Genomic DNA, 23537 nt, shown 5'->3' with positions numbered 1-23537 from the left:
CAGTGCTTAGGACTCTTGTGCTTAGGAAAACAGGGCTCCAATCCCGATTGCGGTCTGTGATAACTGTAGAGTCACTATTATTGCAGAGTTTCAAGAAGGTTTAAAGTCCACATTTTCAGCCAGTCCTTCCTTACTGGAGCTTTGGCAATCCCTAGCAGTCGAGGATGACTGTCCTCCATGAGTGTCGTATATGTGGGTCCAAAGATGATGACAGACAAGGTCAACCTGGGATGGACAGACTCTGTTGCAACTCGAGCATATGTTTCTGTGTGGGGTGGGTGGCTCTGGTTTCTCGATTCAAATCAAAACGATACCATTTGGGCTCAATCGTTCAAGGATTCAAAATCTCCTGTAGCTCCCATTATCATTCATGGGAAATAAGGTGTTTAAAATTGTGCAAGACTTGCACCAATTAAAAAATTAGTCCTGGTCTGTTTGGGGGGGGGGGGTTTATTGTTGACTTGCAAATATATTGCAAGTGAAAAGAGAATGTGTGTGCAAATTATATCTGCAATGTAGCCCTAAGAATCCTTCCACAAAGCAAGGTCTTTGGATAAGATGACTGCATGTGCGACTAATATATGCTTTCATGTGGTCTTGACCACAAAAGGAACTGAACTTGGTCGGCTCCTGTGAAGCTCAATGGAGGACAGAAGCAAAGTATAACGTGGAAATTTCCAGGGAAAAATCATCAGTCATAAATGAGCATTGTTATCATGAAGAATTTCCATTTTTGCTGCAATCTTCTGCATCCTCCTCCTCCTCCCCGCCCCCCAAAAAAATAATGCCCGTTTTCAAAAGCAGAAATGCTTTCCTCAATCCCCTTGTTTCTCTCCCATCTTGAATTGTTTTTTAATCAGCAAAAACACACAAAGCTTAGAGATCAAAAACCTATCCTACCCAAAATCTGTGTTCAGAAAGAAAAGTCATAGTTTTTGATCAGAATGGTTTTTCTATGAAAAATTTCAAGCAACTCTGAGAAAGAAAAATGTTATAAGCAAAACAGTCTTCCACATATTGAAATGAAAGACAAAGCAAAAAAAACATGCCGAATGTCAGTGCTTTATCTGAACAGTGTCATTGCTTTGCTTCTACGGCTCTTTTAAAAGGTGTCACGACTGCCTGGCTCTTTAGCAACTTTTACATTAAGCTTAAGGACCAGCAACAAGAGTGATGCGAAGACACTCCTTCTGGATACCAGCTTGCAGAATACGCTGCTCTCCAAAGAAAAAAACCCAGGGGCTTTCTAGTGCTTTTCTTGTCTCCAAATGAAAAATCCCAGTGAGCTATGCTAAAGTTTCGCAGTAAGGATGGCAGAATTGTCAGTGCGACCACCAATGTGAGGTACAAAGAAGGTTGTAAAAAGGTCAAAAAAAACCCACATCACACTTATAGGCTCAGCAGTGCTACACTCACTAGCACCATGACCGAAAGAGGCTTGGGGGTCATGACTGATCACAAAATGAACGTGAGCCACCAGTGCAATGCCGCAGCTGGCAAAGCAAATAAAACTCTGGCTCGCATCTACCGATGCATCTTGAGCAAAACCCAAGAAGTCATCCTCCTGCTATACTTGGCCTTGATGAGCTGGAGTACTGCATCCAATTCTGGGCTCCACAATTCAGGAAGGATGTTGAGATGCTTGAGAGAGTCCAGAGGAGAGCCATGTGAGTGATAAGAGGTCAAGAGAGCAAGCCTGATGAGGAGAGACTCAGAGGCATGGGACTCTTCAGCCTGGACAAGGGCAGGCTTGGGGGTGACTTGGTGGCAGCCTGTAAGTACATCAGGGGTGTGCATCAGGATCTGGGGGAACACCTGTTCACCAGAGCACCCCAAGGGAAGACGAGGTCTAATGGTTACAAACTGCTGGAAGACCACTTTAGACTGGACATAAGGAAAAACTTCTTTATCATCCAAGTCTCCAGGATCTGGAATAAACTCCCCCCAAAAGTGGTGCAATCACCTACTCTGGATACCTTTAAGAAACGCTGGGATGCTTATCTCGCTGCAGTGATCTGACACCGGCTGACTTCCTGCCCCTTGGGCGGGGGGCTGGACCCAATAATCTCGTGAGGTCCCTTCCAGCCCTAATGTCTATGAACTCTAGGCCATCACACAATCACCTTCCAGCCTGATCTTGCACCACTGCAATCAAGCTTTGCTCTTGACTACCGCTGGAGGAGCAGTAAATGCACAGAGCACTACTTCTTTACTGTCTGAGCTCCCAAGGCCTGGAATAGACTCCCTCCAGAAGAGGTGCACGTACCTACTCCGGACTCATTCACGAAACGTTTGGATGCTTATCTTGCTGGGATCCTTTGACCCTAGCTGACTTCCTGCCCCTGGGGCGGGGGGCTGGACTTGATGAACTTCAAGGTCCCGTCCAGCCCTAATGTCTGTGAAATCTATGAAACTACAAAAGAGTGCGCCACAAATCGCTAGTATTAAGATTCAGTACTGTAACAGTGGACAGTCCAAATACTGTCACTCAGTGACCCAGCTGAATGCACACTTTGCTAGGGCATTTCACATGCTGCCCACAAAACATGCAAAAAATCTCCACTACTCAATTGACTTTACAAGTCTGTAAGAGCCTAGTTGGTCTGATGAGAAGTGAATGTAACACCACAAATGTATTGATAGTTTTAAAAGGTGGCATTTTTTAGCAAACATAACCACTAGTCACTCCACTGAAATGTTTTTCCCTCTCTTAATAGCTCATAAAAAGGAACAATGGCTGTTACTCTAAATGGAAGTGGTCTATAAATCCAGCTCTAATAAATATAAACAGTGCCTGTTCAATGTTTATACAGTGGTAGTAAATGGGTATTCATTTTTGGCACTACATTGAAATATACGGCTCTATTTGTAGCCGAAAATGTTTACACCTCCTGCTCATGCCTCAAGTCCTGTACATGTGCGAGCTCTGCTTTATAAAAGGTCCAATATACATAGGAATTGCAAAAATCAATCTGACCCTGAACAACCAACTTGGCTGTACTATTTCTGGTAGAACAAACTACTCCTTTCTCCTATAAAACTCTTGGCTGGACAATGACACTGAGATAATATTGTAAGCAAAAGAACCGTATCTTCATTCCAGGTGAGGCAGAGTCCAGATCCAGGACGAGATGAATGTAGATGCCTTTGATAGAGAAGAAAGTCGCATTTGTGGGGTTGCACCCTCAGCTCCTCTTGAACGTGCTGCATTCATGGACTTGCCTCCCTGATGGACATTTCCTCAGCAGCGAATATCTTCAGTAGAACGATCCTGGCCAGAAATTTCTCAGCACAGAATCACGAGGAAGCAGGTCAGTCTAATAGAAGAGACATCTCTGCCATTTGCAGGGCAAGCAGAATAACCCACCAAGGCGAGACCTTCATCCAGTTGTGGAGGAGGTATATTCCATTTTTATTCTGCTTATACCATTGTCATCTTTACTTTGAAGACTTCATTTCTGTAGCTGTCCAGCCCTTTTATACTCTGCTGCAACTGTTTCTTTAAATTGTTTGTTAGCTGCTCCAACTTGATAGCGTCCTGTTCAGAACGGATCAGAGCTTCATGCACTGCTGCAAGTTCTTCCAAATCCCTTTGCCAGTTTGGATACTCTTTCTTTTCCATCTTTTTTTCTTTTTTTTTAAATCAGGAATTTAGGAATTGCTCACATCTCTGATCACACTTGAGCGACTCTTCAGATCAGAAGGCTGTGGAAAGCCAAGGTGTAAAGGTGCATTTTGGGCATGAAGCCATCACACACTAGAAGGGATGTCTTAGTATACTGGATATATGCCATCTTCTCTAGGTCTTTTTTTTCTTTTTTTTTTCTTCGGGATCCTTGATTTAACAGCAGCCGAGAGACTTTATGTACTGCTATAGCATGGCTCCTATGTATGTGTGTGTTTGTTTCTAGGACTTTATTAAGGAGGACTGCCAGTACTTCCTCAAGAGCCTTAGTGAATCCAAGATTACTAGAAATGATGCTATTCATCCATTCCTTCCTTTAACATTTTTTGGACAAGGAGAGGAATTATTCAGGTGAAGGGTACAAATGGGCTGCTGCCAGATCTGCAAAGTTTGGCACTGTAGGCAGAACTGTGCCAACCCGAATCATAAAACTCCAGATCATATGGTCTTGCTCTGAACTCTAAAGGCATACGGTGGAAGTTACGAAGCAACAGCTGCCAAGGACAGTGATATATAGCCTGTCTTCTGCATTAGTTAATTAACCAGTTCTGAATGTCCTGATCAAAACAGAGTGGATAAATCAAACCCAAGGATTCATTAATAGTAAAGTGGAGAGTAAGCAACATCCTGTCCGGGATTAAAATCAGAACACGGCCTGGTTTTTAGGCTGGGCTTTTCCACTGATGAGCTGCAAATCTCTGGATTAGTCTCCGTGTCTCTTCAGTCCGTCTGGACTATTTAGGTAAAATTATATGCCTGTGGAGGAGGCGCTACCTATAGTGACCTATGGGTAGGGCACACCCTACCTATAATGCCCCATTGCCAGCAGAGACCAGTAGGTTTTAGCACAATAATACATTGTATACAGAATTTGCATCTATAGACCCAACCAAAGCCTACCAACATCCATATATTAGGCTTGTGGGTCAGACCCTGTTTGTAGGGGGGGTTAAGCTCACCTATTCTTTTAAGGAGCTGTGTTTTCATAATGGACAGTTATGAGCACTTAAATACATGCTGCCTTCTAACACCTCCATTGCACGTTGTATTGAGGATAAGTGTCAAGAGGGCAATTTTTTTCCACTACAACTAGCAGAATAATAAGGGCTACATTTGGTGTGCAGCTGCAAGCACAGAGCTGCCACTGACTTCAGAGTGAGCTTCAAACAAAGCATATGCTTTAGAGTTTCACTGGATTTCTACCAGGGTTTGGTGCCTCACACGACCAAACCCAGAGAAAGCAGACTTTTGACTCGGCCATAGTATTAGTGTCATCATGGAATAACAAGTTACACTGCTAGAAACCACGGCAAGTTTTCATTTTTTCCTTCCCCCCGCAAATTAAAATAAAATCTCATGCACAAAATGTTAGGGAAAAACTAACATCTCTGATTTTGATCTATTTTACACAATGACCTATGTTGCCAAATTTGGGCATCCTGGCCAACACGTTATTAAAACAGGACTGGAGAATTTCCAAAGTTGTACCACTCTCCCCCAGAAGAAGAAATAACCGAGTGGGCGTATGCAGCTTTTATGAAGTTGGATTAAACCAAAAACAAAAATGGGAAAAAACTCCAAATTTCCAAAGTTGTCAGATTTTGTCAGAAATATGTTTTTTTTTTTTATGTGGTGCTCTAATCCTAGTGGTACTTCCAACTCACCTCCACCCAGCCACCATCGTGCTGAGATGCAGAGAAGCCGGTATCTGTAAAATGGACCCTCTGAAATGCACTATACCCTATGTAGCCATCTTAGGTGGCTCCTATTGCTATAGTATCTGATTATGTCAAAAACCAGGGAGGTAAGAAAGTGCTATTGTTCCTTTACAAATGAAGGCACAGAACAATTAAGGACAGAACTCTGTTTCACCTATTGGATGACCAAAAAAAACCAACTTGAGATTCAACTTGGAGATATCTGACTAAAATGTAAGAGCGACTCTATTACCCGCTCTCGGCATACAAGTGCTGCAATTATAGGAATAGGGTCACCCTTCAGAGAGACGCAGATCTCTCCTGATTCCTATAGCAGTGGCATGCATAGGAATGCCCAGAAGAGGTGGGGAGACCATTCTTGCATTTCAGTTGGGTAACTCATAGTTGGCTGCAAACTGCACTTTGGTCGTCCACTCAGGTGCCTTCCCAAGATCAACCAAGAAGTCTTTCATGGAACAGAGACCTACAACTACGTTTTTCAACTACCTGGCAAGTGTCCTTACCAGCGGACATCCTCCCTTTCTAAGCAGCGGACGATAAAGGGGAGCAGAACACGGCCTTCAATGTTCCTGGAGCCCTTCTAGCATAACACGTTAAATACAATCAAAGTTCAGATCACAGGAATTCACTGGACTTTTTAATCCCTGTCAGTAAGACGGACACTGCTCAAGCCAATGTATGAAACCAGTTCCACAGACAGCTCACCTGCAGCTCCCATGCCATCGATGGCACTATGCCGATTTATGCTAGCACCAGACTTGGCCCACAGGGTTCACCATAACAACAGTGTTTTAAAACACCCTAATAATTTCAGGCTGTTAGTACACTATTTTCTGTTTTAAACTGCAACATGGCTTTTAAGGTGACAAAGAAATTAATTTGTCCTTTGGTAGGGAGGGGAAAACAACAACACCGAAAATCACAGTTAATACAAACCCTTGGGAGGCGTGAGATTGACTCCATTTTTAAGGCACCACTGTACTGGTAAGATCCCTAAGGAATCGGCATGGCAAAGCATTGAGATTTTGCTAGCTTCAGGTCTCAAGTCATCAATGGTCACTTGTAAATAGTGATTGTTAAAAACCTGGAGGTAAGAAAACAAATTCAACCGTTAGTTGGCTGTCACATCAGAACAATCAAGCAGGCCCAGGCATTTGATTTAAAAAAATCAAATGCCTAAGACTGGTTATTAACTCACATAATAGCACCTAGCTGTTTTCTAGCCCATTTCATCCATAGATCTCAAAGCACCTAAAAATACATCAGCACCACTGTTTGCATTTTGTAGATGGGAAAACTGAGGTCTTAGGAGGTGAATTAATGTGTTTGAGGTGAGCCAAACACAGAACCCAAGCCAGTACTGTAGCCAGCAGTCACGAGGCCTCATCTGGACACAGTTTGGTGTATACCAGCCAAAGCGCCTCTATAAATGAAATGATCATTGGCTACTGCAGCTCCATAGCAAGGTACAAAACCATAAGCTTTATCAATTAGGACTCTGGCCTGGATGAAACACACTTCTGTGCAGAGAATTAACCCAGGCCAGTGGAGCATTTAACTCCTGCTCCAAACAGGGCTGGAACAGGCTTTAAGTGGCACATAAGGCTGTGCTGGATCTCCTGTACTGGGGTGACTTTCACCCTCTGGGCCAGTCCCATTTAGGATGGGCCATTCAAAGCTAGCTTCATCTGACTTCGTCAGGATGCCACAAAGAAGGCCACGTCTCAGCGCGGGAAGAAGGAAGCCGTGTGTCATCTCCAGCATGTTGGTAATCACTTTAACCCAGGTAGTTAACAACACGTGCACTAATGTTTTTTTTTTTAAGGTGAATACTGACTCAGTGCAACCCATCAGCAACAGGGCGCAGTTTCTGATCCTCCAGGAGACGTCTGAATTGTCTTGGAATAGATCATAGCTCATTTGAGGCTGGAAACGGCAAAGCCCTCCTTCCTCCTTGCCGACTTATAAATCTGTTCCTGCATCGGCTGACACTGAAGTGCAGGATCATGCCCAAGCAGGAGATGTGTGGATTAGCAATTCCACAACCACAGTCGTAAGGGGATGCATCCAGCCAAGCTGAGGACCAGGCCTTCATACCGGCAGCAGAAATGGTATGCGACTTTCCAAAGCCACCTCCTAACGAATGAATTTCCAGCACTGTTCAGAGGCTTCCAGTCCATACAGTGCCTTTAGCACAGCTAGCATGCTTGCAGGCTAGTCTGAGCCTTGCTTTAATTACCAGGTGAAGGTGCAATGGTGCCTGCTTCGAGGAGGAGAGCTGCAGAGTCAATGCAGACAGATGCTCTTGTTTTTGGGGGGTCCGATAGGGATGCCACACAACGGCGTTTCTCCGGGAGCAAATACACTTAGTTATAACAGACCCTAAAGCGCCTAAACAGTGAAACTCAGTAACAGGAGCAGGCGAAGTGGGGGTTAATGGGCCAGTCCTCAAATCAGCAAACACCACCTTTGCATTGTTGCTACACACAAGGCTACTGGGGAGTGGGTGCTCTGTTACACAGTTGTATGAGCCGGATGAGGAAGGGTTACCTTCTCCGGGGTAAGAAACAGCTGGCTAAAGAAAGAGGTCCTAGAAAGATATGATGGATACAATTACAGAATCATAAGGTTGGAAAGGACCATCAGGGTCATCTAGTCCAACAGCCAAGCGCCTCCTATTTCTCCTCTCTCTCCTTCCCTCCAGAGGCTATAAAGGCCACCAACATGGACCTCTCCTGTATCCACCCCACTGCAAGGCTGCAGGGGACAAATGCATGCGTCAAAGGCTCCCCTAGTACAGGGGGCTCTCACAAACCCAGTGCTTTCTGCATGGCCTGAGGTCGAATTGCTACAGAGGGCATTTCCTCCTCCTTAAGGGAAATCTGCACATACCAGGCCACTACTACCTGTAAGTCTACGGGCACTTAACCACCACGTGGTGACCAGTGGAATAAAACTACATGGATGATGCACTGAGAGAGAAGGTGAAGGGCAAGGGTGTGTTAGCGTGCATTTATTGTCCTGACCTCCGGTTAATGGAGTTTCACGTGGTGGTAATTTAAATACGCCGGTTCTGAACCGTCTGTTCGATTCCAGCAGGTTATTCCTAGTCCCTGCTCCGAAAACTCACCTTAGTCACTGATGCAGGACACATAGTAAAGGGTTCCCTCATGTTCACTGCCTCTAGCTTCATCCCCACTGTGAAGAAGTGGCTCCTCAAATCAGCATGATCCTGCGTGCGGAGAGGAGACAAACCAACCTGTGCATCAGTCTCACCATCCGCCAGCTGAGGAGTTATTAAGGGGAAGTGCCCTGGTGTTTTATTGTACATAGAGGCCGCTTGCCTGAGTTAATGAATTTGCCTGCATTTCCTCCCATATCTAATTAACATGCTGGTCTGCAGCTTTGAGCGCTTTCTCCAGGCGGGCGGTTTTAACAAAAATCAGAATTGCAGTAGAAACTTTTAACACTAACTAGGAGAGGAGTTCACATACAAATGTAAAGGGGGAGGGGGAGGGGGAGTAATTCTGCACCAAACCCTCTATTCCTCAAGCAGCCCCAGCTGCCACTGGTTTCACCTGTGGTTTCTAACTGGATCCCAGCAGGTCCTGATCATGAGAGGTGAGCTCTTGAGCTGATCGTTGTGACCACAAGCTCTTCATTCACACAAAGGCCCCCTCTGGCAGCACGCTGGGATCTTAACCAGTGCAACCATGGCCTCTCGGGGAATATCTCCCACCTAGAATCTCCTTACAGGGCCTAAGGGCTCAGTCATCAGCATGGATGGTGGGGTAAGGTACAGGTGAGGTGCATAGCACAAGTGTGGCCACAGAAAACATCACATTGCACGATGGCTTTTCTGCTTCTCAGAGCCCACATCGTAAGGCTGAACACAGATTAGAAAAGTCCTGATCAACTCTGTGTTAAGCTGGGGACTGGGCAGACTCCTCCGCGGCACCAGAAGATACGAACAGCAAAGGTGGCTTAAAGATGCATCTGAGCCCTTCCCCTACCCTGTCCGTTTCCAAGGATCAGGGCCAGGGAGCAAAATCATGCCCACTAGCAGCTGAGACGTGGGAAGGCACTTGCTTCCGGTTGCTTTCCGGGCGTAACTCAAGGTGCTGGTATTGATCTATACGGCCATAAGCAGTCTGGGCCCTACGCGTCTAAGGGACCACCTTCTCCATGATGTTGTGATCCCTAAGGTCAGCTGAGAGCAACCTCCTGCAAGTACCATCTGTGCACCAAGTTCATTTGGCCAAAACTTTCGGGAGGTCATTCTTGGTAGTTTCTTCTTAGCGTTGTAAACACCCCTTGTGGTCCATTAGAGCCCAAGCCTGGACATCTTCCAAAAGCAGTGGAAAAACCTTTTATTTGGGCAGGATTAAGTTTTGGAGCACTGCCTGGAGTATCTACTCTATTACATATTATTTAATTTTAATATTTTTATCTGTCTTTATAATTCATCTGGGGTTTGTTTTTTTTAATAAGTCACCCCAGGCCTTTTTTGGGAGGGTAGCATATAAATCTAGCAAGCAAATGAATAGATGCAATCCCACTTGTTATAGTCGTTACAAGCTGCGTGAACAAAAGGGCAGAAGGTGGACCTAAAAGAGCCACCTGAATTTGTGCATGTGAGATGTAGAGGGGGAGGGGGCCAAAAATGTCCACTTGGGGGTTGCCAAAATGTCCAGGGAATTCATTTATAACAAGAATCAGGTGTTTGCTCTTAAAAATCTCAGCCAAACTCAAACGATGCCATGGATTTATCTTGCTCAAGACTCCAGCAGGTCTGTTTCCCATTATGTATACAGATATATACTCTTGACAAAAAAATGACATCAGAGGTATAATCCCAAGGAATAATTTAGCATAAGGATCACATTTCAGTTGTATTAGAGGAACAGCGATCTCCCTTCTAGCGTGAGATAGTATCTCTGAACCATCCATGTATTCACCAGCACAGCCCCTGGAAAAGTGGCATTATTGTATTTTAAAAAATGCACTGGACTCCAAATTGCACAGGGAAAACTTACCATCTAACAGCAGCTGGCAATGTCATTCCATTTACCTTCACCACTATACATTAAATTCTTGTCCTAAAGTGGTTTTATATTGATTCAACATTGTAGGTCATTATTTTTCCCCCCGTAGAACTGTCTTTACTTGTAGATTTAACAGTTTCTATTTTGAGGAACTTATGTTTCCAGTGACACTAGAAAAAGGATTTCACAACCTTTATCACAGGCTGAAGAATTGCTGTTTTTATCTTACTCATCTTTGCACTCCTACAATACCTTTTATCTGAGGATCAAAAAGTACTCTAAAAATCTTAATGGGTTTAGCTTCACTGCAGGGCAGGCATTATGCTTGCCATTACATAGACAGAAAAACTGAGGAAGTTTATATTAATTGCCCAAAGCTACTCAGTGAATTAATGGCTGAGAAAGAAAGAGAGCCCAGGGGTCCTTGAAGCCCACTGTATCTTTGAAGCCATACAACTTTCTGGTTAGCGCTCTCCAGAGCAGCACATCAGTCTTGCTCGCTCTTAGAGGCTGAGAGTCTACTGCCATCTGTGTATGCTGGGCATGTCTACACATGCATTAATGCAGTGCAATTACAACATATTAAATTTAGTACCTGTAATAACAGGTACTAACAATGCACCGTAATCAGCACTACTGAGCAAAAACACCGGCACACATCTTTTACGTGACACTAGTGCACAGTAGACTAATTCTACTCTAGATTAGCGCATTTGCATGGCTTTCACCGTGACGCACTAATGCACAGTACAATTAGTCTACTGCACTTCTAGCATCTCGTGTAAATGCACCCCCCAAGCAAGGCATTCTTTTAAGAGTGGCCCCATCGAGTTCATTAGGGTGGCAGGTGGGATGCAAAACCCAGACCCAACTGCAGTTCTAAATTTTGTAGTCCTTCCAATGCGGGAGCGCCAAGATTATGTCCAGTAGAGATATAGGGCCCTGTGGTAAGCTCTGGAATTGCATTTTGAACACCCCAGCCCTTTGATTCAGATTATGAAGACAGGGACCCTTTGGTTAAATGCATATCTGGAACTAGATTTAGATTGCAACACCTTCATCTCAGACCCAGGGTATGGGGTTCAAGTCCATCACAAGCTTCAGCACCATTCAAGACCAGATCATGGAAAGCAGCTGAACACAGGCTTAATTTTAAATGCTTAACATGGGGAATCCACATGCTGACCTCAGTGGAGCTACTACTATGCTTAAAGGTCAGTCCACGTTTGCAGTTTTCTTAATCAAGAATGAAATATCTAAATATGGTGCTTAGCGTTTTCTACATAAGACCATAAGAAACGTCCTACTGGGTTAGCCCACAGATCCATCTAGCCCACTATCTCACAGTGGCACACAGTGGATGCTGAAGGGGAGGGTATTTAAGCAAAGCCTATCCAGATTGATCTGTCCCCTACCCCTCTCCTCCCTACAGCTTCCAGAATTCAAAGGCTAGGTAGTCCTCCCTTGGAAGCTGCACCCTACAGATCATCCTCCATGAACATGCCCAATCCCCTTTGAATCCAGGTCTAAAACCATTTCTTTGGTTCTATTTTGCTGCTTTTCTAAAAGAAAAAAATCATTCAAAAATCAAAAAGATACTATAAAAATATCTAATAATAGCTAAAGTAGTTTTATTTCACAAGATATTAAATTCCACTTCTTCCTGCTGTTGAGGGCATTCACTATCTTATCTCTGTCTTACTTCGTGACCTATCGTTAGCACATCGGAGAATCCTCTACATAAGAATAAATAATGAAGGTCCTAGAAGACTTCATGAAATATATGACAATTCACTCATTTTGGGAGTCACAACATTAAGAGCAGGGATTTTGGGGGGTGGGCAGGATTGGAATGATGCTACAAGAAAGGTGCTGTCAATGATGAATGGCATGTATCTAATTTTTCTGAGATTCTTTTTGATTCTAAGATTTTTTTCTTGGACAAGAAGCCTTTCCACCATCCGCTGAGATGAGTAAGACCCCAGACACTTATGAAACAATATCATCACTCTTCACAAAAAAGAAGAGTCTTGTAATACATTTTTACTGCTGAAATAGGGAAAAAAGAAATTAAGGATCCAAAATACAAGCCCTCCAGTTCCAATGCACTGATTGCCTTGGTCCAGAGGGAATTAGTTAGGATATGGCATATGCTTCTCTTCAAAACTCCAATTAATTTACATAATTTCTAAGAATAGGTTTCACTGAAGTGAAAGGAAAGCTTTTAATTAGTATTAGACTCAAATTGATACACTGTATAATGAACTGCTCTCTAATTCTTTTATGCACAGTGCTATGAGAAATACTACGTTAAAAATGGGGGGGAAGGGGGGAAAAACGGCTTTCCTTACAGCTGTGTGCTGGGTCTTCTCTCCAAGTTTTTTTCCTGTTCTAAGGAAGACCAAGCACTTCCATGCCTCTACCGTCTGTTTAAGTCCCCATTAAGGAGCCTGTACCAATGCTTCCAACTTGCAGAAAGACGTGCAACAATTATAAAAAGTGTTTTGGGGTGTCCCATGAAATGGAGCAGACCTTCCACCACCTCTACGCTGAGAAACACGTCCCACTCCCTCTTTCCCACCCTGGGCAGGCCAAATTCTGGAGATTAGCTGCTTTAGACAGCACCAGACTCCACCTTGGGCACACCTGTGTGCACATGCTAGTAGCTCTTTAAAGCAGCTACTCCTCCTTGTAGCTGGGGTTTTGCCCACGCAACGTGGGGATGAACGGGTTGGGAGCATTTCTCAGCTAAATTTCTGGGCTCAGTAGGGGATGTGGCATCGACAAGTCCCTACTGTCTGTCCCCAGTCAGGGCTGGTGCATAAATCAGCCCCAGAAGCAGATCAGAAAGCCCACGACAACTCACAATCCCATCCCTGTTCCCCCATCTCTTGAGTAAAATTATTTCACCCTAGGCACGTCTACACATTCATTAATGTGCAATAGTTACTGTGCATTTAGTTTAGTACTTGCTTACACAACATGCAGTAACTATAATTACTGCGCAGTACCAGCAGCTAACAGTGTTTTTGTGATGCTCATTGCCCAGTAGCCTAATACTACTGTGCAGTAGTGTATTAGCACAGTTTTTGCCCGGCATGCTACTGCACAGTGTTATTAGGCTAATGCGCATTAAGCGTCTCATGTAGACACGCCCCCTGTGGAGTAGCTCCTTCTTCCTGTGTACCTATTCTGGCTGGCGAGACATACTTCCAGCTCCTTCTGCTCCACTGCCCCCTTACCTGCAGCGAGACATATTGGATAAAGGGCTCCAACGAATTCCACACGGTCCAAGGCCCCTGATACTCCTCGTGACAACAGGCAGCAGACAAGCAAACCTGGTGCCGGCAAGGGTGCCAGAATCTGACCCTTTATTAAGAGCTCGCAGTGTTTTACAGCTTTATATCCATAGCCAGTGAATGAGGGGACGTACCAGCCACACACGGAGGAGGGGACTTGCGTCTCCACTAGGTGCTACGTGGGGCAAGTGCAGTGAGCAGAACTTGGCCTACAAAGAAGGTGCAGGGGGGATCTTTGGCAGGTCCGACATTTTCTTCCCCACATGTCGACAGCCAGTTGGGACCTTTCTCCTCGCGCTGCTCACATGCAGCTTGGAGGACTCCAAATCCAGGCTGGTTTGCACTAGAGAAGGTTTTTGTTCCCTAAGTCACGTGCCCCGAAGACAGGAGTTTACAATAGAAATAACCCTCCCTGCCTTAACCACCGAGGACCCATTCAGGCACCGAGCGGGACTGACAGCCCGCTGCGGCACTGTGCAGGTCCTCATGGCAATGCTAGAATTACATTAAGCAGCCAGAGTACGAGGAATTAATATGGTACAAGCGCAGCAGTCGCTCGTTCAAAGGGTCACGATCTCTAACATGAGTGATTACGGCTGCTGCCGGCATTCGTGAGTTTTGGATGGAAAATAACACAACCCTCAGCTCCAGCAAAGTCTGCCGCTTGCAGCCTGAACTGCATCAGTAAGAGCCAGAGCCATGATGAGTCTCCCTAAGACTCTTGAGAAGCAATTAAACGAAGCCACGCTCCCACTGTGTTTCCATGCGCACGCAGCAAACCTATTTGCAAATTTTCCAACCTGCTGAGACTCTGACCCTTTGGGTCACTGGCAAGATGGTGGTAGAGAGATGCATTTCAAAATCATCGACACTGTAGTGCCCTGCTCTAACCTACAATGGGATGAACACCCAGGGACCTTGGAGCGCTTAGCAACTATTAGTTAAACTCCACATGCAGTATAACCCCTATTCCACCTGCAGGATGTGATCCTGGGATGGGGGACACGACTAGCTTGAAGTCACGTGCTAGCAAGCATCAGGTCAGTGACAGAGCTGGGAACAGAACAGAGTCCTAATTCAGGCACATCTGGGCGTCCAATTAGATACTGAGTTTTAAAAGTGCCTATGGGACTTAGAAGCCTATAGGACTTAGGGGCACCATTTAAAGAAGCACACACGCGCTTACAGAAGGGAGGCATCTCACTTCCTGACAAATGCCTCCTAACTCCCACCCAGAATAAGTGACTGGCACAGGTATTCAGCGCCAACATAACTTAGGAATATGGCGCTGGAAGACGCTACATGCATCCTTGAACACTGATGCCTATAACCAGAGGTAACTTTATAACAGATACCTGGTCTTGAAGACACATACGTGAATTCTCAGAGCAGCTATCAGGGTCTGTAGGCACCTAAATATCTCTGTAAATCTGGCTCTAAGGCACTCAGGAGTGTAATGCTTGCTCACTATGTCTACACTGCAGACAGCAGTGGTGTCAAGACTGGTAGTATTTACTATATTACACGTATTGTATCGAGTAAACTACCGCATTGCTGTAGTGTAATACTCGTGGCCATTGCAGCATGAAGCTCAGTGCAGCCTGATTTGCACAGCACAGCGGCAATCTAAAAAGAGGCTCTGCTAAATTCAGTGCTGTTTCTCATACCCAAGCCAGGCCGGACATCTCCACGTTACCCTGCTGCATAGACAGACCCAAGCAATGGGATTTAGACCACTGAGCCCCCTCAGAAAATGGGGTGTTGCATAACATTTTCAGGAGCGACTCACCACGACGGGCCAGGGCTCTTCACAAAAGCACAGAACCGGGTTTACGTGCCTCCACACTGAGCAATTCACTATGCCAATGCTGCTCAATCTTCCAGCCCCAAGGGCTGGATGAGTGGTGTGGGGCTGATCTGACAACCCGAACCCACATGCCAGATCCAGCTTTGTGCTGGCCCAACCCTGCAAGCAGCCTAATCCCACGTGCCAGACGCAGCCACATGCCAGCCCAACTCTGCATATGGCCCTATCCCGCGCATGGGCCTGACCCCATGCAGGGCACAACTGCACACACCGGATCTGAACATGCCCCAGCCCAACCCCACACATGGCCTGATCCTGTGCACTGGAACCGGCCACATGCTGGCCAAATCCCATGGGCTGCATCTGGCTGCAGAGCGACCTTGCACAGCAGCCAAACCACAGATCAGTGATCTAAAGCACAGGGCCACGTCATCTAGCCTGCGGGTCTCCCCGCGAGTCGGGGAATTTGGCAGTAGAGAAGCAGCCCCTCCTGCTAAATTTCTGACGTGTGGCAAGCCCCAAGCCAGCTGATCGGGAATGAAATGCCACCGATTTTAAGAAACTCTCTTGTTTTAGAGCAACAGAAGTGAAGGCAGAATCAGATCCTGGCGTGTCTCAATGAAGAAGGCAGCTTCTGTTTTTACTGTCTAATAATAAGCTCCCTCCTAATGTTTTCCCCAGCATCCCAGGGGGATGAGATGCTTCCAACAGTCTTGCTGTAATCACACCTCTCATCCCAATAGGCAGTCGGGAATAAGACAATAATCATCATATTAATATCAATTACAACCATTTCTAAGCTGCCTCCATAGGCATCTAGTTTTAATTGTTCGCTGAGAAAAAATAGCCCTTCCGAATGCTGCACCGCGCATTATTTGCACGTGAATCGGGCTCGTTTTGCAGTTCATCAACTTCCTTTTCTAACCCCGGAGAGATCTCCCTGCAGACGCACCCCGCACCGAGGCAAAATGTCCCGAGGAACTGGAGCTAGCGGCCTGCGGTGCGACAGCCCCCCCCCCCGAGGGAGAGAAGTCATGAGAGATCCCATAGCCAAAGTAACTGTGAAGCCGACTGGGCCAAACATTGCCCTCTAAAGCCTCCCCTGAAATCCGTGGTAGCCCTAGGCCTGCACTCAGGGGCTGAAGATAGCCGTGTGCATTTTAGGACTCGTCTGTTAAACAATTACCATAGAAACAAGAATTGCAGCGTAGTCACCCTAAATGGAAAATCCACAGCACCTTTTCTCTATCCCTCAAACTGCTACAGATGGCGAAACTGCTGAGGAGCAAAAACTCCTTCCTACACACATAGCCTGCCAGATGCTTTGATTCATCTCAAAATGCAAGCAGCAGAGAAAGGGTTAAATGCACACAGACCCCCCCCCCCACATTACCGTCCTCCAGCAAAACAATAGGCGTCTCCAGCCAATCCCAATCCAACCACACCAGGCCTTCGACAGCATTATTATACGGTTTATCTCCATTTCACAGGCAGGACAGTTGAGGGCTCAGCTCCGTATTTTCTAACATAAGAATTCAAAGCAGGGCCACCAAAACCCAGATGCAGGTGCCTGAATTAACAGCCAGACTTTCAAGGGGTTCTGGGCATTCCCAGCTACCTGCTGGGGCTGATTTGCTCTTTGCTTATAAAGAAGTAAATCAGGAGTCACTCTAATGAAGTCAGTGGAGATGCACTAGAGTAAGACACCTAAGAATGGGGCTTCCTGGAAAACTTGCTTAAAAGCGCCTGTGCAAACAGCTCAGGGTTAGGCTCTGCTTGCATTTATGTTACTGTGAATCAGAGCAACTGCACTGAAATCAGCAGCGTTATCTCATACCCACCCCACTGCACTTAGGAGAATACAGCTCGAGAGGCGTAAGCTTAGGGAGTCTCCTTGGAAAAGAGTTTAGTGACATGGCCAAGGACACCAGGGAAGTCAGTGTCAAAGACTGGCCTCAGGAACTCTCCAGCGCTAATTCTGCTGTCAGAAAGCTGAAGAGACCGCATTGCTAGACTACCCTCTCAAGGCCTGACAACCTTCGGTGTTTAATATTTAAAGAAGCAACAAGTATGATTTAAAAGAAAACAAAACAAGGATGGTAGGACCCAACGTTCACTTAAAACGTAGAATCGCTTCAATTAATAGAGAAGTAGGGCTGGAAGGGACCTCAAAAGGGTATGCCGTCCAACCCCCTGCCTGAGGCAGGGAAGGTCTTGGGTCCCATAGGGAGATCAAACCTGCAGCCTTAGGGTCATCAGCCCCATGCTCCAACTAACTGATCTACTCGGCCTCTCTGCTCAGGCAGTTATGTTCCCCTTTACGGGAGTTTCCTCGAGTTTTATTTTTTACCCTTAACAGTTATGTGCAGCTGTTGTTCCAGATCTACGGCCACCCCAGAAGCAGCTGCATTGTGTGTGCCCGGACAATGACATGCTTCATTCTCTATAGTATCTACGATCCTCACAAACAGCAATGCATTTAGGGAGGGAAGTGCCCATATCCCACCTGAGTCACTGAGAGGTTAAGAGACATGTCTAAGACCCAACAGAGAGCCCATGGGAGGAGCAGGGGTAGGAACTGCAGCCCAGATCCTGAGTCACCATGATATGTTCATCTTTGCTCCTGATGGGGGAGTGGTGGTAAGCAGCTACAAGCTTTTAAGGCACTTTGCAATGATCTGTCCCTCTATATTAAAAAAGATGAATAGATTTGGTGAGAAGGGACAGCAGCAGGCTGAATGGAGGTGTTCAGCCAGGACAGCTGAACTAGGTGCAGCCTAAAGCAGACACGTGGATGGCAGAGAGCATCACTTCATGAGGCTGGCAAGTGTGGCGGATGCAAGGGAACAGATGGAATATAAATAACCTGGCAGGCTGTAGCAGGACGGGGACCAGGAGGTTATTAGAGCACAGCAGACCTTGCAACCTCAGGCTGAGCAATCAGCACTTGGAGGGACTGGGGACAGTCTCGATTCTGAGTTAACCAAGAGCACCGCCGCTTGAACCTGCACGAGAGCACGCAGCCGCGGAGTAGAGAAATTAAGGAGATTTTATATGTCCACTCCCTCCACTGCAGGGTCATCCTGCGCAGGTTTCTTCCTCTTAGCTTTGTTGAGCCTGCTTTAAGTGTCTCAAGAGCAGGTCGGAAAACATGATCAGATAAGTGTGAACAATTCTGAGGCCATTTGGGCCCTTTTTGTGTCAGAGTTTTGAAGGACAATATCCTCCAAATGTAAAAAAAAAAATAAAAATTAAAAAAATTTAAAAAAAAAATCAGTCATTATGGAGAACTCCTAGCCCAGACTTTTTCATGGAGATTTAAAATTTCAGATCAAATTACTACTGAATTTTTTTAATGCTTTTGAGCAGCTCTCATTTCAAGGGGTGAGACTGCCCTAGGGAAAATCTTCTCTTTTTAATTATTCTTTAGCAAAAATCCATCCCATTACTCTCAGCATCAATTATTACTGTTGCTGATTACAGCACCCTTACTCAGCCACCCTGGAAACATCCCATCTACTTTATTTAAGGATCTCTCTACCTCCTAAAATAGAAACAGAAAAGCCCTTGTACAGTTAAGGGCACACTGCGCTAGGTGCTGCACAAACAGGGAGGATGTCCAATCTGAGTCTAAAGGGACACGTTTAGGAGAATTTATGCCAGTTAAAAGGCATGGCCCAAGAATTTTGCATGCTGAAGAATTCATCGTATCCCTAGACTAAATTCCCCGTCCTTGCTGTGAAAAAGTGACTCTTGCTTCTAGAGTAAATTTGACTACTGTCAGCTTCCAGATGCTGGCTCGCACTATTTCTGGGCTCCAGATTAAAGGACTCTCTGCAGTCAGAAGTCATCTCTCCTTGTAGGTTCGTACAAGCCATTTTTAGGCTGAAGCTAGTGGTAGATACAAACAAGTATTCATATGGGAAATGCCGCGTGATTTCTAGTTACAAAGGGGTGCAATGGCATCCTAGGGGGGAAAAAAAAAAAAAAAAACCACACTCCCAAGGATATTTTTGGGCCTTTGCTCAATACAACTGACTATACCGCCTACCAATAAGTTAGAACAAGACTGAAAAAGCCCCTCTTCTCCTTTTCATAAGAGATAGGAATTTAAAAAAAAAAAAAGGCAAAATGCTTAAGTGATTGAGGGGCATAAACCTTGCCAAAAAGTGCCTGTTCCTAAGGTTAAGCCTCCTACTCACAGAAGTGACAGCAGCGTACTGAAGACACAATGCAAACTGGCTACGGTATCAGTAGCAGCCTAGCAGGAGCACCACAGACCTCAGTGTGGTTTCACCACTTGACTCTGTTTCAAGAGTGTTTTTCTGCCCATGCCAAACTCTATGAGGCTACAGCTACCCTGCTATCAGGACCCACGCTGGCTTCTTTTAGGCTAGCCCAGGTCATTTCTTTACAACATCACTGAGAGTGCTGTGAAGATCTAAGCTTTCACGAAAGTTTATGCTCCTAACTCACTTAGGCACCCTGGAGACATCTCATCTACTTTAAGGAGCAATATGATGTTCCTGAAATAGAAACAAAAGAGAAATAAAAATGTTACAAAGGGTGTTATAGTCTCTTTTCTCTAAGCCTGTTCAGGAGGTGCAGCTCACATAGTGTTATGGGTAGCAGTAAAATGACAGGGAAAGTCATTTCTTGGCCCTCACCCCAGCATTTTTATAAAGCCTGACTAGTGTAACCACAAAAAAGTTCTGCAAGACATTGCACAGAAAAGGTAGCACTTAGCAACCTCTTGGTACCTGAGAAGCAGCAAGAATACAAATTCTAGAGACAAGAGGTCTCCTCCGGCTCTGCTGCTAGTCCTTATGGCAGCCTTGGACAAGACACTTCGGCTCTGAGCCTCAGTTTCTCCATCCGTAAAATAGGCACAAAGTTTCCTCCTCTGTAAAGTGCTTTGAGATTCAAATAGGAAATTCCCGTTGGTGCAGCACATTCTAGTAGGCGCGCACACTCTCAGGCCATATGGTTTAACAACCAGATCAGCGATTCTCAACCTCTGTGCCTTTGCAAACCAAAGCCCTGCTGCTTTGCACTGCAGTTGAAATAAATAAGCCTAGAGGAGAACAACTTGTGCAACACTCCCCCCCTCCAACCTCACCCCAAAGCCAGAATCAGGGGCGCAGATTACAAGACATTGACCTGAACCATCTGTCTTCCTTGGTCTGTGGTCCTACAGTAATGCTCATCTCAGTGCATTCGTTCAGCTTGGCATTGCTTGCTCCTCCTAGCAGATGTGCATTGTAGCAGCTCATCTGTTCATCGATAGAGCCCTGATGCCATATATAGGCCTTCTAGTCAAATGCAGACCTGAATTTAGTGTCCTTCTTGTAGCGACTGGCACACAAGGGAGGGATGTGGCTACCATTTGCATCCAGCTACTTCTGAATCCCAAGCCCAAGTAACAAGCTTCCCATTTACAGCTGGGTTGACTAGGGTCAGTCTTTGAGATGAATCCAGAGCAGGGCTTGAACTTTCCATCAGTGCTATAGCAAGGCACCAGAAGTGCTCTACCACCATTACATCCCAACACCTTCATGCCATCATGAAAATAACTCAGCATAAGCTTTGCATACTGACAAGTGACAGTAATAATAAGTTAAGCTTTGTCAGAAATAGTCTCGTCTTCTTTTATGTAGAACATGAACAGGAAAAGAAATGAAATAAAAGAAAAACTGGACTGGGAGGGACCTCAGGAGGTCATTTGGTCCAGTCTCCTGCTCCTGGCAGGAATATAGGTACCACCTCTGCGATCTAACAACATTTTGTGCATCAAGGTAAGGAAAGTTTTTTCTACTTCGTGGAAAAAAATGATGGATACATGAAATAAGAAGCCAGTTGCCATCGTCATAAGGGACCACTGGAATTCGCCTGTGTATAAAGGGCCAACACAAGGCCTACACACCGCTTATGCCTGCTGATGTTTTCACAATAGAGAGAGTAAATAGGAATTTTGCAGTGCACTGACTTTTTCTTAGGCCTCTGCCTAGCTGAAGTACTGATCTGTTGGATTTCAGCACCCTCAATTCTAGCCAAGAAGTTGCCAGCATCCGTCTTCAAAAGGCAAGTGACAGCCAGCCACATTAGAAGACAATGTGGTGAAAGGACCATATGTGGTGTAGAGGACTGCGTATGAGACTGGGACTCCATTCCCCCCCCATTTTCCTAGTAGCCCTTCCTTGCACCTGTCTCCGGCTCACGACTGAGAACAAGCAGCCCTGCAACCAGAGATCAAGGTGAGACATTCAAACCCAACCAAAGTAAAATACTTCAGCCACACTATACTGAATTAAACTGTGGAAGTCACCAATTCCTGAAGTTGCTAAGAATTTAAGAAGAGGGTCAAAACTCAACTACACATTAATATGGAAATCAAGACAATGCAGGATTTATATAATTGTGGGCAAGAAAAATTTTGGAAGGCATATTAAACCTTATGCTTCAGGGCAGGAGCCAGGCTGTAATTAGTAGAGGACAGGATGAGAAGCCAAGCAAGAGATAAATTACCCCACTTTTATCTACCAGGGGAGTTCTCTTTCCAAAACTTAATGCAGGTTACTCTCAAAAGTAGGACTGCACCTTGGGTTTCATCCAGGATCACTAATCCTTCATTCAGAAATTCCACTGAAGCCTTCTTTTGAGGACATGGGTGAAATAGGTGGGGTGTTATACACAGGACTTATCACAAGGGCCTTTAAAAATGCAAGATATACCCAGTTCTACCCTCTCCCAAAAAAACCTCATATGACTATGGGCACATCTCACTTGTGACCCACTGCAGCAGGACATAACAGAGCATTGCCCAGACAATGTAAACACATGATGCTAAACCATTCCATTTACTTATACATTCTTAGCTCTTGAATTAAAAAGAAAAAAAAATATGCATCTTTTACCTTGAACACTTCCATTGGAAGAGGACATTTTGCTGCATCATTAAGGGATTTTTCCCGAGCGCATTTCCACTCAGATATAGTCTTCAGAGAATAGATTTCTAAAGCAACAACACAACAACAGTCACGTAACAATTTAAGGATCAAGCAGTCTTGTAATGTGTTCATCTCACTGTGCACCATGAAATTGTATAATCTATTTAAACCAAACAATGCATGTTAAACTATGCCGTACACTACTGCTAAAACCAACACAAAAGAGAAACTAATAGAAAGCAAGAGTTGAGAAATGTACTTCATATCTTCATATCTTTTTTTTTTTCCCCCTTGAAAAACACTGGGGTTTTTTTGGTTTGGTTTTGAAAAACCAGATCCTTTCAGGCTTTCAATCGTCAAAACCGGATTTTTGGAGCTTCTGGCTTTTCAACTAAATTGAAAATATTTTGATAAAACCAGAAGTTTTCTCATCAACTTTCCTGTTTCGCTGAAAAGATGCTTTTGTCAAAAAACACCAAAAAAAATTGCATTTAAACTTTTGGCACAAGTACATTTGTCAGTATTAGAATCCAAGTCGCAATGACAAGTCAAAAGCAAGCAGTTATGAACGCTGATCAGACTGAAGTACAGTTTTATGACAGTATCTTTATAGGGGATTCACATTGCTTTTAGTGAATATCCTTAAATAGATTTAATGTCATTAGTCATATTAGAAAATCCTTTTGTGATTCGTTGTGGTAAAATGCCTATAAATCATCTACTGTAGAAAACAATATAATAAGGAAGAACTTTATATTGGATTTATTTCTGCCCTGCATAACATATTGTTACCCAGAGCAAGTTACTGCAGAACATTCATACCAAGGTCTTAAAGCTAAGAGATAAGATATATTGCAACAATTATTAAAATGGAAATGAACATTTAGCCAATAACATGCAGAAATCCAGATACAGAATAAACAGGATCTAATTCTATTGACATCAATGCGGTTGCATCCATTTACCCCTATGGTGTATTTGTCTCAATTTGCATTTGAAATTCCATACTTCTAAAAAAAAAAAAAAAAAAAAAAAA

At 44.7% G+C, this 23537-nt stretch overlaps 1 protein-coding gene across 1 annotated transcript in view; it reads right to left on the bottom strand.

Annotated features, from left to right (window-relative positions):
- Positions 1–23537, bottom strand: part of SFMBT2 (Scm-like with four mbt domains 2) — a 187039-nt gene that overhangs the window by 55573 nt on the left and 107929 nt on the right. The window contains exons 7-9 of the mRNA XM_019509604.1: positions 22469–22566; positions 8534–8635; positions 6340–6487 (exon numbers count right to left, since the gene is read on the bottom strand). Coding sequence (XP_019365149.1) covers positions 6340–6487; positions 8534–8635; positions 22469–22566 — 348 coding nt within the window. The remainder of the gene's footprint in view (positions 1–6339; positions 6488–8533; positions 8636–22468; positions 22567–23537) is intronic.

This window comes from Gavialis gangeticus, unplaced genomic scaffold (genome assembly GCF_001723915.1).
Source record: "Gavialis gangeticus isolate Ggan-Ray unplaced genomic scaffold, GavGan_comp1, whole genome shotgun sequence".
Classification (NCBI taxonomy): Eukaryota; Metazoa; Chordata; order Crocodylia; family Gavialidae; genus Gavialis; species Gavialis gangeticus.
This window is presented reverse-complemented; position numbering and strand designations above follow the sequence as displayed.